Below are 17,756 nucleotides of genomic sequence, written 5' to 3'. Positions count from 1 at the left end.
ATTTGGAAGGATTAAGTACATGTAATACTGATTGTGTGGGATGATATTATTTTGAGTGTTCAGAAAATGCATTTTTGTGTGTTTGCTGAAAATACTGTCCTCTTAATGTACGCATTATGAAGCACAAAATACGACAGCGGAGACCCCGGACAGTTGAGCAAATTAAGTTGTACATCAAGCAAGAATGGGAAAGAATTCACTCTAAAAAGCTTCAACAATTAGTGTCCTCAGTTCCCAAACGCTTATTGAGTGTTGTTAAAAGGAAAGGTGATGTAACACAGTGGTAAACATGCCCCTGTTCCAACTTCTTTGGAACATGTTGCAGGCATAAAATTCAAAATGAGTGAATATTTGCAAAAAGCAATAACGTTTATCCATTTGAACATTAAATATCTTGTCTTTGTAGTGTATTCAATTGAATATAGGTTGAAAAGGATTTGCAAATCATCGTATTCTGTTTTTATTTATGTTTTACACAACGTCCCAACTTCATTGGAATTGGGGTTGTAAAAAAATGAAACATGCTATCAGCTAATTGCCAAAATATTTGGTTATTTGTGATACTGATATTTGTGAGTAAGTAAGAAAAAATGAGAACTCAGAACTTACACATGTGAAATGAAATTCCAAAATACGTTTTCAATTTTCACATATAGGCTACCATGCATTCTCCATGTGATTGCACGTGGCAAACTGTAACATCCATACCACGACAGTGCCATATGAATACACATACCAGTACACCTCACTTATCAAGTGATGGCGCTTATCCTATGAGTGCTGACTGTCATAAGTGTGTGTTCATATACGAACATTCTGTCCTGTTTCCTGTTTTACAGCATCAGAATGGACACCTGACCTGGTTTGAGTCTCTCACACACTGACAGAATGAAGAACACACACTCACACACATGTGAACTCTCACTTGCCTACAAAGTCAAAAAGTGGACTAGATCCTTCTCTCTTTAAGGCAATGTTCAAAAGTAACACTTCGGCTTGAACCCTCCACCTTTCAAGATGCATTGAAGACCAGCATCAGGGCTTTGGTCTGTCATGAAACCACCTGGGTGCCAGGACAGAGAAGAGTCTTGATGCTGGGCTGTCTGAACAGCAGAGCCCCTCACTAACTTCAAAAGCATCTCCACCACTTACTGAAATGCATTGTATTGTACGTATCCTATGATTATTTCTATATTTGTATCTTTCTTTCTTTCCAGCACTGGCTTTTGTTTCTGGCAGTGTCTTAGCTCAAGGGTATTTTGCAGTCAAACTTATTTGTACTAGCTAGGATACATTCTTAGTGGACAGCAAAGCATTTTTGTAAGTTGCTCTGGATAAATGCATTTGCTAAATTGCATGTAAATTAATGTAATACTGTTTTAAATTAAAAGATTACCATTATATATTATTACATTATTGGGAATGTATGACTTTTTCAGATTAATCATATATAATACAATATTAATTTTTTGGTAATTATTGTTATATATTCAAGAGCTTTTCTTTTTCAAAGGAGTATAATAATTTTGTCTGAAAACCACATTCCTTTCATTATCTACAGTTCATATCCAAGACTTTTACAGTGTTCTGTATCATACCTATACCAGGAATCACATCACGACTGCTTGTGTGCCACAGTGGCAGTGTAACAAATATTGTATTTTATGCTTAAATAAAAAGGCATAATACCACTGACAGATGACTGTGGGATGTTTAGTAGCGAGGAAATTTCATGACTGGACTTCCTATCATGGTACCACGCTGGAATTCACTGAGCTCCTGAGAGTGACTCATTCATTCTCAAATGTTTGTAGAAGCAGTCTGCAGGCCTAGGAGCTTGGTTTTACACACCTGTGTAGAAGTGTTTGGAATACCTGAATTCAATGATTTCTATGGGTGAATGAATACTTTTGGCAATATATTGTTTGGATTGTTTAAATCTTGTAATATACTAAAATGTAATTCTTTAAACATAATAATTAGAATGCTATTACATTACTACACATTTAAAGATCATTCATTGTAAACTAAATTAAATGAAACAATTATGTATTAGAAGAATTAAAGACTGGATGGATCCTCCACCAAAAGTCAACCATAGTGATACATTCTAACAAAGCCATCATACAAAAATCTCTATCAAACACAGAAACCAAACATACACAGAAACAGCAGGACACTTCAGATTTTCATTAACACATTTGAAATAGATTAACATTGCGTCCCTTTTGAACTCTCTTATGTTCTCGAATTAGTTGTTCATCATTATTTTCTTTTAAGCAGATTTTTACAATATCTATCAAACTGGTTTACTAAATCAATTTTTCAGGCATTTCTGAAAATCTCACTAATTAAAAATCAATTCATAACTGTCTAATTTGTATTGTAAGATTAATTTAGAAGTGGCTAGATAAAGAGAGAGCTGGCTTTAGATGATCAGCACTGCTTCAGTGCTCTGGAAGAGTTTATAGTCCTATATCTCTTGCAATTTGTCTGACTTTATCCTGAGTCTCTTTCTTGTGCTGAGTTAGTTCAGTTTTTAGTTGTTGAATAATGTCATTTTCAGCAAATTTGTTTTCTTTCATTTCATTATCTTGACCTCTAAGAGGGAGAAGCAGTCCTGAATATGTCTGACTGTTGTAGGTGTTCTGGGTGAGACTGTGCTTTTACCGGTTGGGTCTTAGAATGGTCCTGGGGCCTGTGTATGGGGCAGACATCACATCACTACGTTCTGCTGTAGGGGGTGGAGTACAGTCATGGCCAAAAGTTTTGAGAATGACACAAATATTATATTTTCATATGATCTGCTGCCCTCTGGTTTTTATGTGTGTTTGTCAGATGTTTTTGTCACATACAGAAATATAATTGCAATCATATTACGAGTAACAAAAGCTTTTATTGACAGAATGAGTTAATGCAGCAAGTCAATATTTGCAGTGTTGACCCTTCTTATTCAGGACCTCTGCAATTCTCCCTGGCATGCTCTCAATCAACTTCTGGACCAAATCCTGACTGATAGCAGTCCATTCTTGCACAATCAATGCTTGCATTTTGTCAGAATTTGTAGGTTTTTGTTTGTCCAACCGTCTCTTGATGATTGACCACAAGTTCTCAATGGGACTAATATCTGGGGAGTTTCCAGGCCATGGACCCAAAATCTCTATGTTTTGTTCCTGAGCCATTTAGTTATCACCTTTGCTTTATGGCAAGGTGCTCCATCATGCTGGAAAAGGCATTGTTGATCACCAAACTGCTCTTGGACGGTTGGGAGAAGTTGCTCTCGGAGGACATTCTGGTACCATTCTTTATCCATGGCTGTGTTTTTAGGCAAGACTGCAAGAGAGTCGATTCCCTTGGCTGAGAAGCAGCCCCACACATGAATGGTTTCAGGATGCTTTACAGTTGGCATGAGACAAGACCGGTGGTAGCGCTCACCTCGTCTTCTCCGAACAAGCTGTTTTCCAGATGTCCCAAACAATCGGAAAGGGGATTCATCAGAGAAAATGACTTTACCCCAGTCCTCAGCAGTCCACTCCCTGTACCTTTTGCAGAATATCAGTCTGTCCCTGATGTTTTTTCTGGAGAGAAGTGGCTTCTTTGCTGCCCTCCTTGAGACCAGGCCTTGCTCCAAGAGTCTCCGCCTCACAGTGCGTGCAGATGCACTCACACCTGCCTGCTGCCATTCCTGAGCAAGCTCTGCACTGCTGGTAGCCCGATCCCGTAGCTGAAACACTTTTAAGAGACGGTCCTGGCGCTTGCTGGTCTTTCTTGAGCGCCCTGGAGCCTTTTTGGCAACAATGGAACCTCTCTCCTTGAAGTTCTTGATGATGCGATAGATTGTTGACTGAGGTGCAATCTTTCTAGCTGCGATACTCTTCCCTGTTAGGCCATTTTTGTGCAGTGCAATGATGACTGCACATATTTCTTTAGAGATAACCATGGTTAACAGAAGAGAAACAATGATGCCAAGCACCAGCCTCCTTTTAAAGTGTCCAGTGGTGTCATTCTTACTTAATCATGACAGATTGATCTCCAGCCCTGTCCTCATCAACACCCACACCTGTGTTAATGGAGCAATCACTGAAACGATGTTAGCTGGTCCTTTTAAGGCAGGGCTGCAATGAAGTTGAAATGTGTTTTGGGGGATAAAGTTCATTTTCTAGGCAAATATTGACTTTGCAATTAATTGCTGTTAAGCTGATCACTCTTTATAACATTCTGGAGTATATGCAAATTGCCATTATAAAAACTGAAGCAGTAGACTTTGTAAAAATTAATATTTGTATCATTCTCAAAACTTTTGGCCATGACTGTAGGTTTATTCTTTTCAACAAGTGACTTCAGTCTTTGGAAGTCCTGTTCAAATATTTCAACATTTGTTTCTGACCCTTGAATCATGATTGTTCCAGTTTTGTAAATATTAATTGAATTTAGAAATATTAGTTGAATTTAGATGAGTTGAATTCAACATAGAGCTGCCTCACATTTATTGCCACACATTTTAAATTGCTTATTGTCAGCAAGGAGAGTTGAACGCCAAACATCTGGGTGTTCTGTGTAAAACAGTAGGTCAGCTTTAGTTTCTCTCCCATTTATTATGGTGAAATCTGCTTTCAGTGTCTCTTTGTGGTCTCTTAATATTTCTGGCATGTATTTCTTCTTTTTTCTCTCACTGTTGGCATCTTCCGGGTATCTGATAGCTAAGAAGGCTCTGTCCACTGAGCTGCCCCAGCAGTGTGTCCATTTCTAACTGACATAGAAATCCGACTCACGAAGGTTCTATCTGAGCTAAGTGAGGAGTAGCAGTGCTGAAAAAGTTTAAAACTGTTTAAAAGCTTCTGTAAACAAGTTACAAAGGATGCTTAGCCCTTTATCAGTCAGTCTGGTCTGCTGTTTTCTTTTGTTTGTGTTCTGTCTTCTAGATTTGGTCCAGGTCTTTTCCTATTCTTCCCCTGTGGACCAGTTTTCTGTTGCTTTTGTTTAAATGTGTTGTCTGAGATGCAGACCCAGGCCCAGACCCAGGCCCAGGTTGATAGCTGGATCTTGTTGGATCAGTTTCTTCCTTTTCTGCTGGACTGTAGATCCTCAAAGTTAGTCTAAATATTCCTGGTATGTTTGGGTTGAGTTTAGACTATTGTTTGCTGCAGTACAAATAATCAAAAAGGTTTAAAGTTTTAGGAGCTCATATTATTTGCTGCTGTTACTGCTGCTTAGAACTTAGAACTGTCTCTCTGTCTCTCTCTCTCTCACTCTCTCTATCTCTCTCACCCTCACTCTCTCTCTCTCCCCCTCCTCTCTCTCTCTCAGCGTCTCTCTCTCTCTCTCTCTCTGCCTCTCACCATCTCTCTCTCTCTTACTGTCTCTCTCTCTCTCTCTCTCTCTCTCTCTCTTTCTCAATCTCTCCACCCCTCTCTCTGTCTCTCTATCTCTCTCTCCCTCCTCCCTCTCTCTCTCTCCCTCCTCCCTCTCTCTCTTTCTCTCTCACTCTCTCCCTCTCACCATCTCTCTCTCTCTCTCTCTCTCTCTCTCTCTTACTCTCTCTCTATCTCTCTCGCTTTCTCTCTCTCTCACCATCTCACTCTCTCTCTCTCTCTCTCTCACTTGCTCTATCTCTCACCCCCCCTCTCTCCCTCCTCTCTCTCACCGTTTCTCTTTCTCTCTCCCTCTCACCATCTCTCTGTCTCTCTCTCACTCTCTCTCCCCCTCCATCTCTCTCTCTCTCTCTCTCTCACCCTCACTCTTTCTCCCTCCTCTCTCTCTCCATCTCTCTCTCCCTCTCACCGTCTCTGTCTCTCTCTCTCTCACTCTTCTGTCCCTCTCACCATCTCTCTCTCTCTCTCCCTCTCTCACCGCCTCTCTTTCTGTCTCCCTCTCAAGTTCAAAGTGTTTATTGTCATTTGCACAGAAGAAACAAGTTTCCTTATATACAATGAAAAGCTTACTTTGCTCCTCGCTAAGAATGCCAAATATAACATTAAAAATACAAAAGAGTATATATACAAGCATATATATTAATCAAGAAATAATGCACTAAATATAGGCTACTAATAGAGGTTTTTAAATTTACAACAGGTTAGGTTACAATGTATAAATTACAGTGGTATGGATTGTGCTCTGCCGGGAACATGATTATCTGCAGCAGAAATGAGTGGTAAAGTGCAATAGTGCAATTGTAAACATGTGCTACAGTAAAGTGACAGTAGGTGCACGTTATTCCTGAGGAAAGAGTTCTTTACCAGTGGGATACACATCACACATCTGTACATAAGTCTTGGCAGACTGAAGTGTGGAATAATTATTTCTGATTCAGAACTCTGATTGCGGTGGGGAAGAAGGAGTTCTTTAGTCTGGAGGTCTTGCACATCATACTCCTATGCCTCCGGCCTGAGGGCAGAGGTTTGAACAGTCCGTGCTGGGGGTGGGTGGGGTCTTTGATGATGGAGGCAGCCTTCCTTTGGACTCTATGGTTGTAGATGTTCTGCAGAGAGTGCAGTGGAGAATTGGTGATCTTCTCTGCAGTCTTCACCACTCTCTGTAGGCATTTACGGTCCATCACGGTCAAGCTGCCGTAACACACGGTCCATCACTGTCTCTCTCCCTCTGTCTCTTTCTCTCTCCTCTCTCTCTCTCTCTCTCTCTCTCTCTCTCTTTCTCTCTCGCTCCACCCCCTTCATATACACTGATATCTTTCAGCTACAGATCCTCTCTCACAACACTGACCAATAAACAGAGTAAAAGAACAGACAATGTTCTAGATTCAGCTTTATTTCAGCTCAGCAGAACCACAGGAAGAGTAACAGGACACAGAACAGAGTAAAGACAGGAACATCAGCGCTGAGTTTAAACTCTACTGTAGATGATGTGGAAGCAGCCCTATGTTCAGCTCTATCTTGGAGCTGCTGGTCTTTACAGTGGTTCTTTGTGAATGTGATTGGCTGACTGACGTCGTCATGGGAGACTGCATATCCAAACACTGCCCCTACATCCTGGCTGGAGTTCTTAATCTACCCTTGTGCAGTGATCAGTGCAGCTCTCCATACTGTTCTCCATCTTATCAGATTCATCAGAAACCTGGAAAGAGCCGGAAACTTCTACCACCTTCAGAACATCCAGACTAACCATCTGCATAACAACAGCTCCATGTAAATGAACAGAGCCAGAAAGATCAGTTAAAGCTTGTGTTAAGTTCATACAGAATCATTAAACCAACAAAGTCTGACTTCATGATCTGATCCAGAGCTCATATTTTACTCTGTAACACAGCCAGTTGCAGTCAAAAGCAGCTGATTGCAGAATAAACACACAGATTAACACAGTGGTTTATCTGCTTTTACTTTGATTCACATCAGTAAAACTATTTAAAACGTCTGACATCACTTCTAAACCTGCAACTAGCTTTAATATTATTTATATAAATATTTTAAATGAATTAAATCAGTTTCTGATTCACTACTATGTACCATTTATCTAAGATACATTACGTTATATTATATTTATTATAGATATTCATAATTTGTTATATAATATTGCTTATAATGTTCCTTTTTAAGTATTCAGTTGTACTGAATGTATCTTTGTAATTATTATACTTTACTATAGATTTTATTATTTCATTTCATTTCACTATGGATTAGTTTATTTATTATTAGTGTGTTATTATTACATTAAATATCATATACAGTCACATTATACAAGATACATTATAACACATCTATATGAATCTCTCTTATATGTCATTATTTATTTATTTATTTATTTTAGCTGAAAGTGCAAATTCAGTTGTTTTGTTACATTTTTCAGTGTTATTGTTTCTGAAGCTTATTCAGTGAAACTCACAGCAGCCCACATCCCACTGAGACCCCCAAACTCATTCCTGAGTGCTGTTTAAACTCCATTCAGAATGATGTAGAAGAGTGGAAAGTGTGGTGTGTGTGGCTGGGAGCTGAAGAGGGAGATGAAGGCTGCTGTTGAAATGCAGTGAAATAATGAAACATCATACAATCTCAAACTGAAATGTCCAGCAGTGAACAGCTGTATAATGTCCATTTATTCATCACTGCATTATTTTATTCATTTAGAACTGAATCCTGAATCATTTCTGTTCATCCAGTGTCTATATTTACCAAACTAACCTGTTAATAAAGTCAGTCGAGGTTTCTCTTTCCTACAGAAATCATGGCCTGCAGTTCCAAACGTGGCCACACGGGGCGACAGACTCCACTGAGCGGCTGTGGGGGATCTGGAAGTGTGTGCCGGTTCTGGACTATCATTCAGATCCAAACAGACGTTCTGCTCGGTTCGGTTAACGGTAAGGTGGTGCTGGCGCTGGACAGCTGCGCTAGCCACTCACTTTCTACTGTTTAACAGTAGAACTGTGAACCTTTAACACCTTCTGTAGGTCCTGTTTTCATCTCTCTCTGAATCAGTCCCTCACAGTTTCAGAGGATCAGTCAAATTAGTCTTCATGGTTCATGATAGCGATCAGTTCACTAGTCTACAGTTCACTAGTGTTTAGTCTGTAAAATGAGGTCTTGGCTAAAATCAAATCATGTAGATAAACATCAAGACTGATTTTTTTGTTTTTCAGTTACAGAAATAAAGAAAATAACCAGAATTCATTGCATGCTGTGAGTTTTTATGCTGGAATCAATTCGATATTTTCATTATTCTTTCACAGATTGGCTCATCTCTTCCGCCAGGTCACTGCAGAAAGCTCAGATAAACAACACATCAGTCAGGCCTCTTTGACTTGTGATAAAATACCACTTCCTCTTGTGGGGACCAAGAAATCCAGTCTAAATCGGTTTAAAGCAAAAGCGAGATCTTCAGCAGCGGCAATTCTGTGAAGAGAGGATAAAAAACAGCATCTGGAGAGAAAGAACAGAGGTAATTACTGAAGTTTAAGATCTGAGTTTAGTTTATGATGTGGTGATGAAGGAGTTTCAGACACTGAGAGCAGAAAATAACTTTGTACTCAGAAATATATTTCAGCGATCAGCTTTGAGGTGAAGTTATCAAACAGATGTGGCTGCTTCTGTGTGTTTGGGGGATTAAAGTTTTTTATGTTGGGATTTTTCTCCTCAGGATCTTTGAACGGTGCCTGTAAAAGGTTTGTAAAAATATTACTGTTGTTTTCATCCAGAACAAGCAGCTCCAGCTTGGTTTAGGTGTGAAACGCATTGCTGTGTCTTCTGAAAACCGCAGGACTCATTGATTTCTGTGGGCTGCTGTGCCACAGTGAGAGGTCGGGGACACGGCCTCATTTCATATACAAGCTGTTAACATCCAACAGGCAGGAGAGCTTTCTAGTTCTACAGTGATAAAGTGATACAGTTCACTAGTGAACTGTGTATTTCACCATTTTCATGCATTCTAAATGTATGTGATAAATATACTGTGCATGTTTTGTACGAGAGTTAATGCACAGTGCAAAGTGAAACAATGAGAGAAAGCTGCTAAACAAATAAAAATCAGAAATTAGTAGAATTATACAAATTTTTTTAAGTGAGGAGATGAGAAGAAAAGCTTGTTCACAGATCTTAATCTCAACAAACTGTAAGTGTTTTTCTGTATTTTGTCTTGCCATTAAAAAATAATCCTTTCAGTAAATCACTTTGGGTTGTTAATATGCACCATATAAATGCATATTCATGAAGTAGGGCTGGGCAATATGGAATCAAATTAACATCAGGGTATTTTCTACTATTCAGACAATAAAGTTATGATATTACCATATAAAAAAAGTGAAAAATAATAATAGTACCAGTTCTACTACTAATAATAAAACACTGCAAAATAATTATTATTGCTTGTAATATTATTGTTGCTATTATTGGCATCATTTATTATTATTATTATTATTATTATTATTATTATTATAGTGACAATAGCAGCTACTAAAAGGTGTTCTTTGTTGTGTAAAACCCTCAGCACAGTCTAGCAGCTTCTTCAGCATTGAAGCAATATTTAGTTGTTCTCACCTGCAGCTTTTCCTCATGTTTGTTTTTACCTCTTCACTAATCTTCAGTTTCATTTTGCACCTTGTATTTGGTGTCTAAAATAATATTTAACTGTTATGCTGTATATCTAACAGTGATAGCTCACTACTGCAGGCCTGTTAAGTTAAGCACATTAAGTTTACTCCAGGCTTGCTGGATGGGCTTTATGATCTGATTTGTTCCTCTTCGTCATGCTTTTCATGCAGTTTCCTGGTCCACTAGGCTTGAAGACACAATGTGGTCCAGGGTAAACAAATGCACAACACTCTTCTAAGAATTGCATTTTATTGAGTGGAGTGACAGATTTGACTGTTGATTTGTTTGCAAAAAGTATATCTGTATCCCGTCTATCAGGTATTATATATCTGTAGAACACTTTTGCTGCTCCACCCAGCAACTCAAGAGCTATTTAAGCTGTTCATGCTCATGTTTACTTTGTCTCGGGGTGGCTCTGTTTGAGGTTCTCTGTGTTTGGGTTTATCACAGTACTGCAACATTCACATCATGAGAGAACATCATACTGGTTTCCACTCTGGTGTACTGCCCACTGCTGTCATGAAGTCAGGTGCTCATTAGTGACTGTATGTGCAGGGATAAAAAGGCTTCTGTACACAGTAATAAATTATATGTGGGAGATTTTAGACTTGCTAAATGGACTTTGGGCCTTAATGCTCTGTTCAGATTACTCATCATAAGCTGCTCACACTGTTGTGTTTGTCAACAGAGGCCAGAAGGAGACCCCAGGAATAACCAGGAAAAATATGGAGTTCATATTCAAGTTGTGTGTGTGTGTGTCTCATGTCAGAGTGTGTGTGTGACATTTAGAATGATGGTGAAAGCTGTTTTCTCTCCTCTCGATGTTTCAGTTTGAGCTGCTATGTTATTTTCAGATTATGTACTACAGTATTATGTCAACAGTAATTATAGACAGTTTAACGTTTGATAATGGACAATGATATTGAGGTTTCCTTCATGTGGTAGAACATAGTATAAATATAAAATACTGATCATATAATGGCAGAATACTCACAGCCAAAAAACAGATGTTCATTTGCTCACTAACATGAAAACTTTGTCTCTAAATGCCATATTTTTAACAGAAAAACCACATCCACATGTCCTAAATATTGGTAAAGGCTTTAACTGTACAAAATGTAACTAGAAGATATGTTAAGTATAAATAATTTAATATAATAATTTTGTTTATATTGAATGAAAACATTAATATTACACTTGAACTTGAACTTGCTAACAGGAACCTGTTTCTGTTCCCGTTTATGTTTAATCAGGATCTGGAACACAAAGTCATCTCTCTAGTAAAGAAACAGCTGAAGAGGTTTGTGAAGCTATTGAGTCTGGATTACCCAGCATGCTCTGAGAGAGAGGTGGAAGATGAGGAGGATCAGAGTGTCAGAGAGGGGGCGCTGAAGATCACACTGCACGTCCTGAGGAGCATGAACGAGACAGACCTCGCTAACTCACTACAGATCAGTAAGAGATCCAGTGATAATTCATTATGAACATAAATTTCAGTTTTAAATTATAATAATAATATAGTGTCAGTGATGTTTATCACTGCTGAGATCTGGTATGTTTTATTTTGTGAATATCCTTTTGTCACGACACCATATTGTGTCATATTGTGTTTGTTGTATTAATGATACAGAACATTTATTTTCAGTATTTAACATATTTATTCATTATTAACTGCCATTTTTCCTCTTTTTATTAGAACTGGCTCCTTCCTGTCATTAATGGCTCAAATCCACACTGATGGAAAAATGTCAGAAGATTAATGAAGGAATCTCAAACCCTGGAGCCTCAAACATCTGCAGGAGATCTACACAGAACTGTACATCACAGAGGGCGGGAGTGGAGAGGTCAATAAAGAACATGAGGTCAGACAGATTGAAACAGCATCCAGGAGACCAGCAACACAGGAGATGCCCATCAAATGCAATGACATCTTTAAAGACAAACCCATCAGAACTGTGCTGACTAAAGGAGTTGCAGGAATTGGAAAAACAGTCTCTGTGCAGAAGTTCATTCTGGACTGGGCTGAAGGAAAAGCCAATCAGGATGTTGTCTTCATATTTCCACTTCCTTTTAGAGAGCTAAATTTGATGAAGAACAAGCTCAGTCTGTTGGATCTTCCTCATCAGTTTTTTACAGACATAAAAGAATTAAAACTCAGAGACTATGATCTCTACAAAGTCATGTTCATCTTTGATGGTCTGAATGAATGTTGACTTCCTCTAGATTTCCAGAACAATGAAAGTATATTTGATGTTAGACAGTCAGCCTCAGTGGATGTGCTGCTTACAAACCTCATCAAGGGGAATCTTCTTCCCTCTGCTCTCCTATGGATCACTACTCGACCAGCTTCAGCCAATCAGATCCCCCCTGACTGTATTAACCAGGTAACAGAGGTACGAGGTTTCAGTGACCCTCAGAAAGAGGAATACTTCAGGAAAAGGATCGGTGATCAGAGCCTTGCTGAAAGAGTCATTACACACATGAAGTCCTCAAGAAGCCTCTACATCATGTGCCACATCCCAGTCTTCTGCTGGATTGCAGCCACTGTTCTAGAGAGGATGTTGGATTAAGCAGAGAGTGGAGAGATCCCCAAGACTCTGATTCAGATTGTCACACACTTTCTGATCTTCCAGATCAAACACAGCAGTCAAAAGTACCAAAGAAAAAGTGACATTGATCATGAGTGGACCAGAAAGATGATTCCAGCACTGGGAAAAATGGCTTTCCAACAGCTAGAAAAAGGAAACCTGATCTTCTATGAGGAAGACCTGACACACTGGCATTGATGTACTCAGTGTCAGTGAGTACTCAGATCTTCAGAGAGGAGTTGGGCTGCACCTGGAGAAGGTTTTCAGTGTGTTGGTCTTTGTTTGTTTTATTGAAAATCTAAAATCCTAAACTGTGCAGGAGAATTCAATTTGTCTGTTTAGATTTTTTTTTCAGATAATATTCATTACTTTTTTAAAGCTTAGGCATTCATTTAAGCAAATCTATTGCTCACACAATTTGGCATGTGTGCGTGTGTGTTTGTTTGTGAGCATGTTTATGTATGTATGTGTGTGTATGTGTTTGTGTGTGTGTGTGTGTACGCGTGTTTGTTTGTGAGTGTGTTTATGTATGTATGTGTGTGTTTGTGTGTGTTTATGCTTTGAATTCTGAATGAATAAATTGAATTTCTGTCTATATTTTACATATTTTGACATCAAGCCATAAAATATATACAGCACCTCTAGTAGGTCATAAGGTACCAGTTCTTTCTATACATCTGTGGGCAAAGATCTGTCACTTGTAGAGAACACTTGCAGTAGGGAGGCGGCCGATGTGTGTTAAAGCTAATGCAGAAAAAACTGACCCAACTTTTTGTAGCCTAAGCTATTTATCTCATGCTGGCTGTTGTCTAGCATTACCAGCATCACAGTCTAGCTTTTTTAGCTTTTTGCAGACTGCCTCTTTGATTTCAAGCATAGAAGTCTAACACGGAGACTATCATACCAAACAGGTTGTTCACAGATGTGGCCAGTTTGGGGTCGTACACTGCCTCACTGGTGACCCAGTGTTTGCTGCAGTGGCCCTAAATCCTAAAGCTACAGTCTGCAAGGTGTTTAAGGCACTTATCAGCAGCTTTATGGAGACTTTAAGAATCCTTATTTAATCAGTCCGTCAGGTTACCTAATCATACGTTTAATGTTATCAATAAAAGGCAAGTTACATCTAAAATAGTACAATATCTATAAATAACTAAGAATTACCAATAATAACTAAAAACACAGCAAATGTGATGAGATGATATGTATGGAAAAACATCCAGAACAGCACTGATGTTCTCCCTCAATGTGCTCCCTCACTCTAAACTCATATGGTTTAATATTTATGAGCGACGCAGGAGCAGAGCCGTCTCTCTACATGACTCAGGTGCGCAAGTAGGGCATCATCAGGGGCCCGGTGATGTTTAAGCAAGTCTGGTATATTTTATTATTATAGAACAATGTATTTCAGCTATTAATGAAAAAAGGCCTGAGGGTGTAGTTACTCTTTAATAACAATGATATAAGTATCTGGGCACAGTTATACATCATTAAATTTAACTGTAAAATTGTGGTCTTGAGGCAGAAAGTGAGTCACAGATTTATAGAGCTATGATGGAAAACATGCTCACCTTCTCCATCACTGCGTGGTTCAGGAACTGTGAGCTCTGCTTCAAAGAACATCTGTGGTCAACTGACCATCTGAGAGACTAAGAGCTGTTAAAGCAAGAACCTCCCAGTTTCACTGCACTGACTGTAAGATGATTCATGAACTGAGCAGCTCTGCAGCCGTTCCATCACGAAATGTTGATGTTTGTTTTCAGCGTATTTATTATGATACAGTGCTGCTTGAGTGTCTGTGTGGATGATCTGTTGCTCCCTGTTGATGCTGTAATGGCAGTTTTTCTGGTCAGTTGGTCAGCAATAATGTTACCTTTGTGTTATTGTTACAGTGTTTGTATGATGACTGTGCACTCATACCTGTAAAAAATTAACTGGGGGGTGGTTCGGGGCCCCCAAGCAGAATGTCACGTATGCTCCAAAATGTTCAGAAGATCTAATTTGTTATTGCAAACATACAGTGAGCTCCATAATTATTTGCACCCTTGGTAAACATGGGAGAACAAAGATCATTAAAGCATTGTTGAGCTTAGTTCTCAGTCTCTCACTGACAATATGGGAGAAATTTCATTTAATTTTGTTATAATAATTCAATTTAAATTCTTACTGAAATCTCTCGCTTAGCCAATCAGTATTTCATACCAGATTTAACTAATACCACTTTGTCTGTTTTCATATTTAAAGGGGTTTCTAAATCAAAAACTGATGAAATTATTAACTGTTTTCATTACATTAATGAGGCTCTGAAATCAATCAGTTAAATAGGGAGTTTCTCCTACTTTGTGGAAGTTTGCAGTAACAACACCTGTTCACAAATCAAAGAATCACATTGATATTAACACCTACAGACCCAGAAGCTCCTCGCTGATCTACATTTACAGTAAAATGGGCAGTATTTATTAACAGCCCTGTTACTCTTCATCCTTTCAGTTCAGTTTAGGAGGTTTTACTGCACCAAATCAGATGAGATCTCTGATGCTGTGAGATTTCAGCATTTGGTTCACAGTGTGACTCTTAACATAATCATTTGTTTATTGTTATTTTTGCTATACCAAGGTGTTTTGTTCTTACTGGGTTGTATTTTAGAAGTAGCTGCTTTTTTTTTAACCATTGCAGTTTTCACTTGCATGGCTAATTATGAATAGAGGTGATACTTCACAGCACACAGTCATTAGTGTGTGTGACTGAGGGAGAGATAGAGAGAGTGTACAGTCATTAGTGTGTGTGTGTGTGTGTGTGTGTGTGTGTGTGTGTGTGTGTGTGTGTGTGTGGATTTAAGTTATTTTGTAGTGTTTTTTTTTCTCATTTTGTCTTCATTTTATCTGCTGAATTGATGTTCATGTTTGAGGTGTCAGTGTTTCTGATAGATCATCATTTCTCTCTCAGGCTGGGTTGGTGTGATCTCACAGAGAAAAGTTGTGCAGAACTGTCTTCAGCTATCGACTTCAAACTCCTCAAGTCTGAGAGAACTGCACCTGAGTGGGAATAAACTGCAGGATTCAGTAGTGAAGCTGCTCTCTGCTGGACTGAAGAGTCCACACTGTAAACTGGAGACACTGAGGTGAGATGAAAACTTTCACTCACACACTTTTTATCCACTGTCCACTGAGATTTACTCGACTGTGGAAAAGGAGTGCCTTGCTATTAAATGGACACTGGACTCTTTCAAGTACTATTTGTTGGGGCATAAATTTGTACTTGAAACTGACCATAGAGCTTTGTCCTGGTTGGGGAGTATGCGGGACACTAATGCCAGGATAACCAGGTGGTTCTTGGCGATACAGCCTTTTGACTTTGATGTTTTGTACAGAGCAGGGAAGATGAACTGTACTGCGGACTTTCTGTCTAGGATGCCACGGGGGGCATTTTCAGAAGGGGGGGGGTAATGTCACGGAGCAGCCGTGACGCTTACGCCAATCACACACACACACACTCATACACCCAGTCATTCATGCAAGCGCACAGGCGCAGATGCAGCTATCTGCCGGAATTTTTAAAACTCCAGCTGACCTACTGCGAGAGTAACACTGCATTTTTAATCCTGTTTGCTGTCTTGGTTTACCCGGTTTAAGCATTTCATATTTCACCCTTCGCCATAGCATCTCATTCGCATTTGTTACAGTGGGCAGGGAGGCCTACCGCCACTTCGTAGCATTTGTTTGTTTTCACTTCACCACTCACATTTTCAACACGCGGCACAGTCCTAAATATCCATCCATCTGTTTAAAACATTGTACCGGTGACAGTAATAACCATACTTACGCATGTTTTATTTTAGTTTAATGGTTCTAGTGATCTCTACAAATACCATGGGTTCGGTGGGTTTGCCAGCGACTGGTCCAGTCTACAATTATTGTGGGGGAGTCAGTGTGCTCCGGGCGGCGCAGACTATTTTAGCGGGGGTGTTTTACTGAGTTTGGGGAAAATGTATTTGATAATGTGTAGTGGGGATTTTTGTTTAGTGAAAACTATTTTGGGTGTTTATGTATTTTGTGTTTATTGTTTTCTGTTGTTATTTTCCATTTAGAATGTTGTTATTTAGTTGATTGATTTACTTGTGCAAATGGGCTCATCTGTGGGGAGGGGCTATGGGTATAGAAGCCCAGTAGAGGCTCCAGAGCAGAGGGGTTTTTGGGTGTAGATGCTTTGGGAGAAGTTACTGTGTCTTGGCTGTTTAAAGTAGCTGTGTTCAGGGTCATTCATTTGACTTAGCCTGGCAAACTTGAAGCCTGTTGCACTGTATTTGCTTTGTTTGACGAAAAGTTTTAGAAAAGAGAAAAAATAAATAAATAAAACGGGAAAGAAGCTTCACTTCATCTCTCTGTCCACTCCACCGCCGTTCATTCTTGCAACATCCACTATTAGTTTTTGCTGAGACTGTTTTTGTGTGTTTGTGACAGAGCAAAAAGTCACCACAGCAAAAAGTGCATGGTGTTCCAAAATCCCAAAAATAATTAATTAGAAAAAGAAAAATGAAACTAAAGGGAAAACAAAACAAAATAAACTGATCAACTTGATACAAACTCATGTCAAAAAAATGCCTTCAACCATGGCCTTACAAACAGAACTGCACACCAAGCCATCTTCACCCTGAGTTACCAAACATGCAGAGTTCTCCATTTTACAAACCCCTTAACCTATTGGATTCAACCAACCACAGGTAAGTTTGCAGGTACGTTTTAAAATGTACAAATTCAATTTATATTTATAAATTTTACTTTAGTTAATCTATTTTATTATTTAATCAATATTTTAATATAAATATAAAACATTTAATATTAAAACATTCCTACTGCAACTACTATTTGGAACCATGAAAGCTGGTCCCCCTCCCCCTGCTCAAGCATGGGAGATGGAACATTCCACTTATAGTACAACCCCAAGACTACATAACCCATGAAACCCCTAGGCTCGGATCCTTTGACCTGCAACAGGCTGCTGCCATGCTGGAACAAGCATGTAAGTCAAACTCATTCCAAAACAAACAGTTATTTCAAATAAATAGAGTCATAGATAAATTGATCATTCTCTACACCATCAATTGGCCACCCTGAACAGTGCAAGATAATCACAATTG

At 39.0% G+C, this 17,756-nt stretch overlaps 1 protein-coding gene across 3 annotated transcripts in view; it reads left to right on the top strand.

Annotated features, from left to right (window-relative positions):
* LOC108411764 (NACHT, LRR and PYD domains-containing protein 3-like) overlaps positions 1-1,371 on the top strand; it is a 36,278-nt gene extending 34,907 nt beyond the window's left edge. For all 3 annotated transcript variants that reach the window (XM_017683498.1, XM_017683497.1, XM_017683499.1), the window contains one exon: positions 840-1,371. In XM_017683498.1, the coding sequence (XP_017538987.1) occupies positions 840-858 (19 nt within the window). In that variant the 3' untranslated portion in view covers positions 859-1,371. The remainder of the gene's footprint in view (positions 1-839) is intronic.
* The last annotated feature ends 16,385 nt before the right edge of the window (positions 1,372-17,756 follow it).

This window comes from Pygocentrus nattereri, chromosome 11 (genome assembly GCF_015220715.1).
Source record: "Pygocentrus nattereri isolate fPygNat1 chromosome 11, fPygNat1.pri, whole genome shotgun sequence".
Taxonomy (NCBI): Eukaryota; Metazoa; Chordata; class Actinopteri; order Characiformes; family Serrasalmidae; genus Pygocentrus; species Pygocentrus nattereri.
The sequence above is the reverse complement of the archived record's forward strand: the minus strand, read 5'-3'. Positions and strand labels throughout refer to the sequence as shown.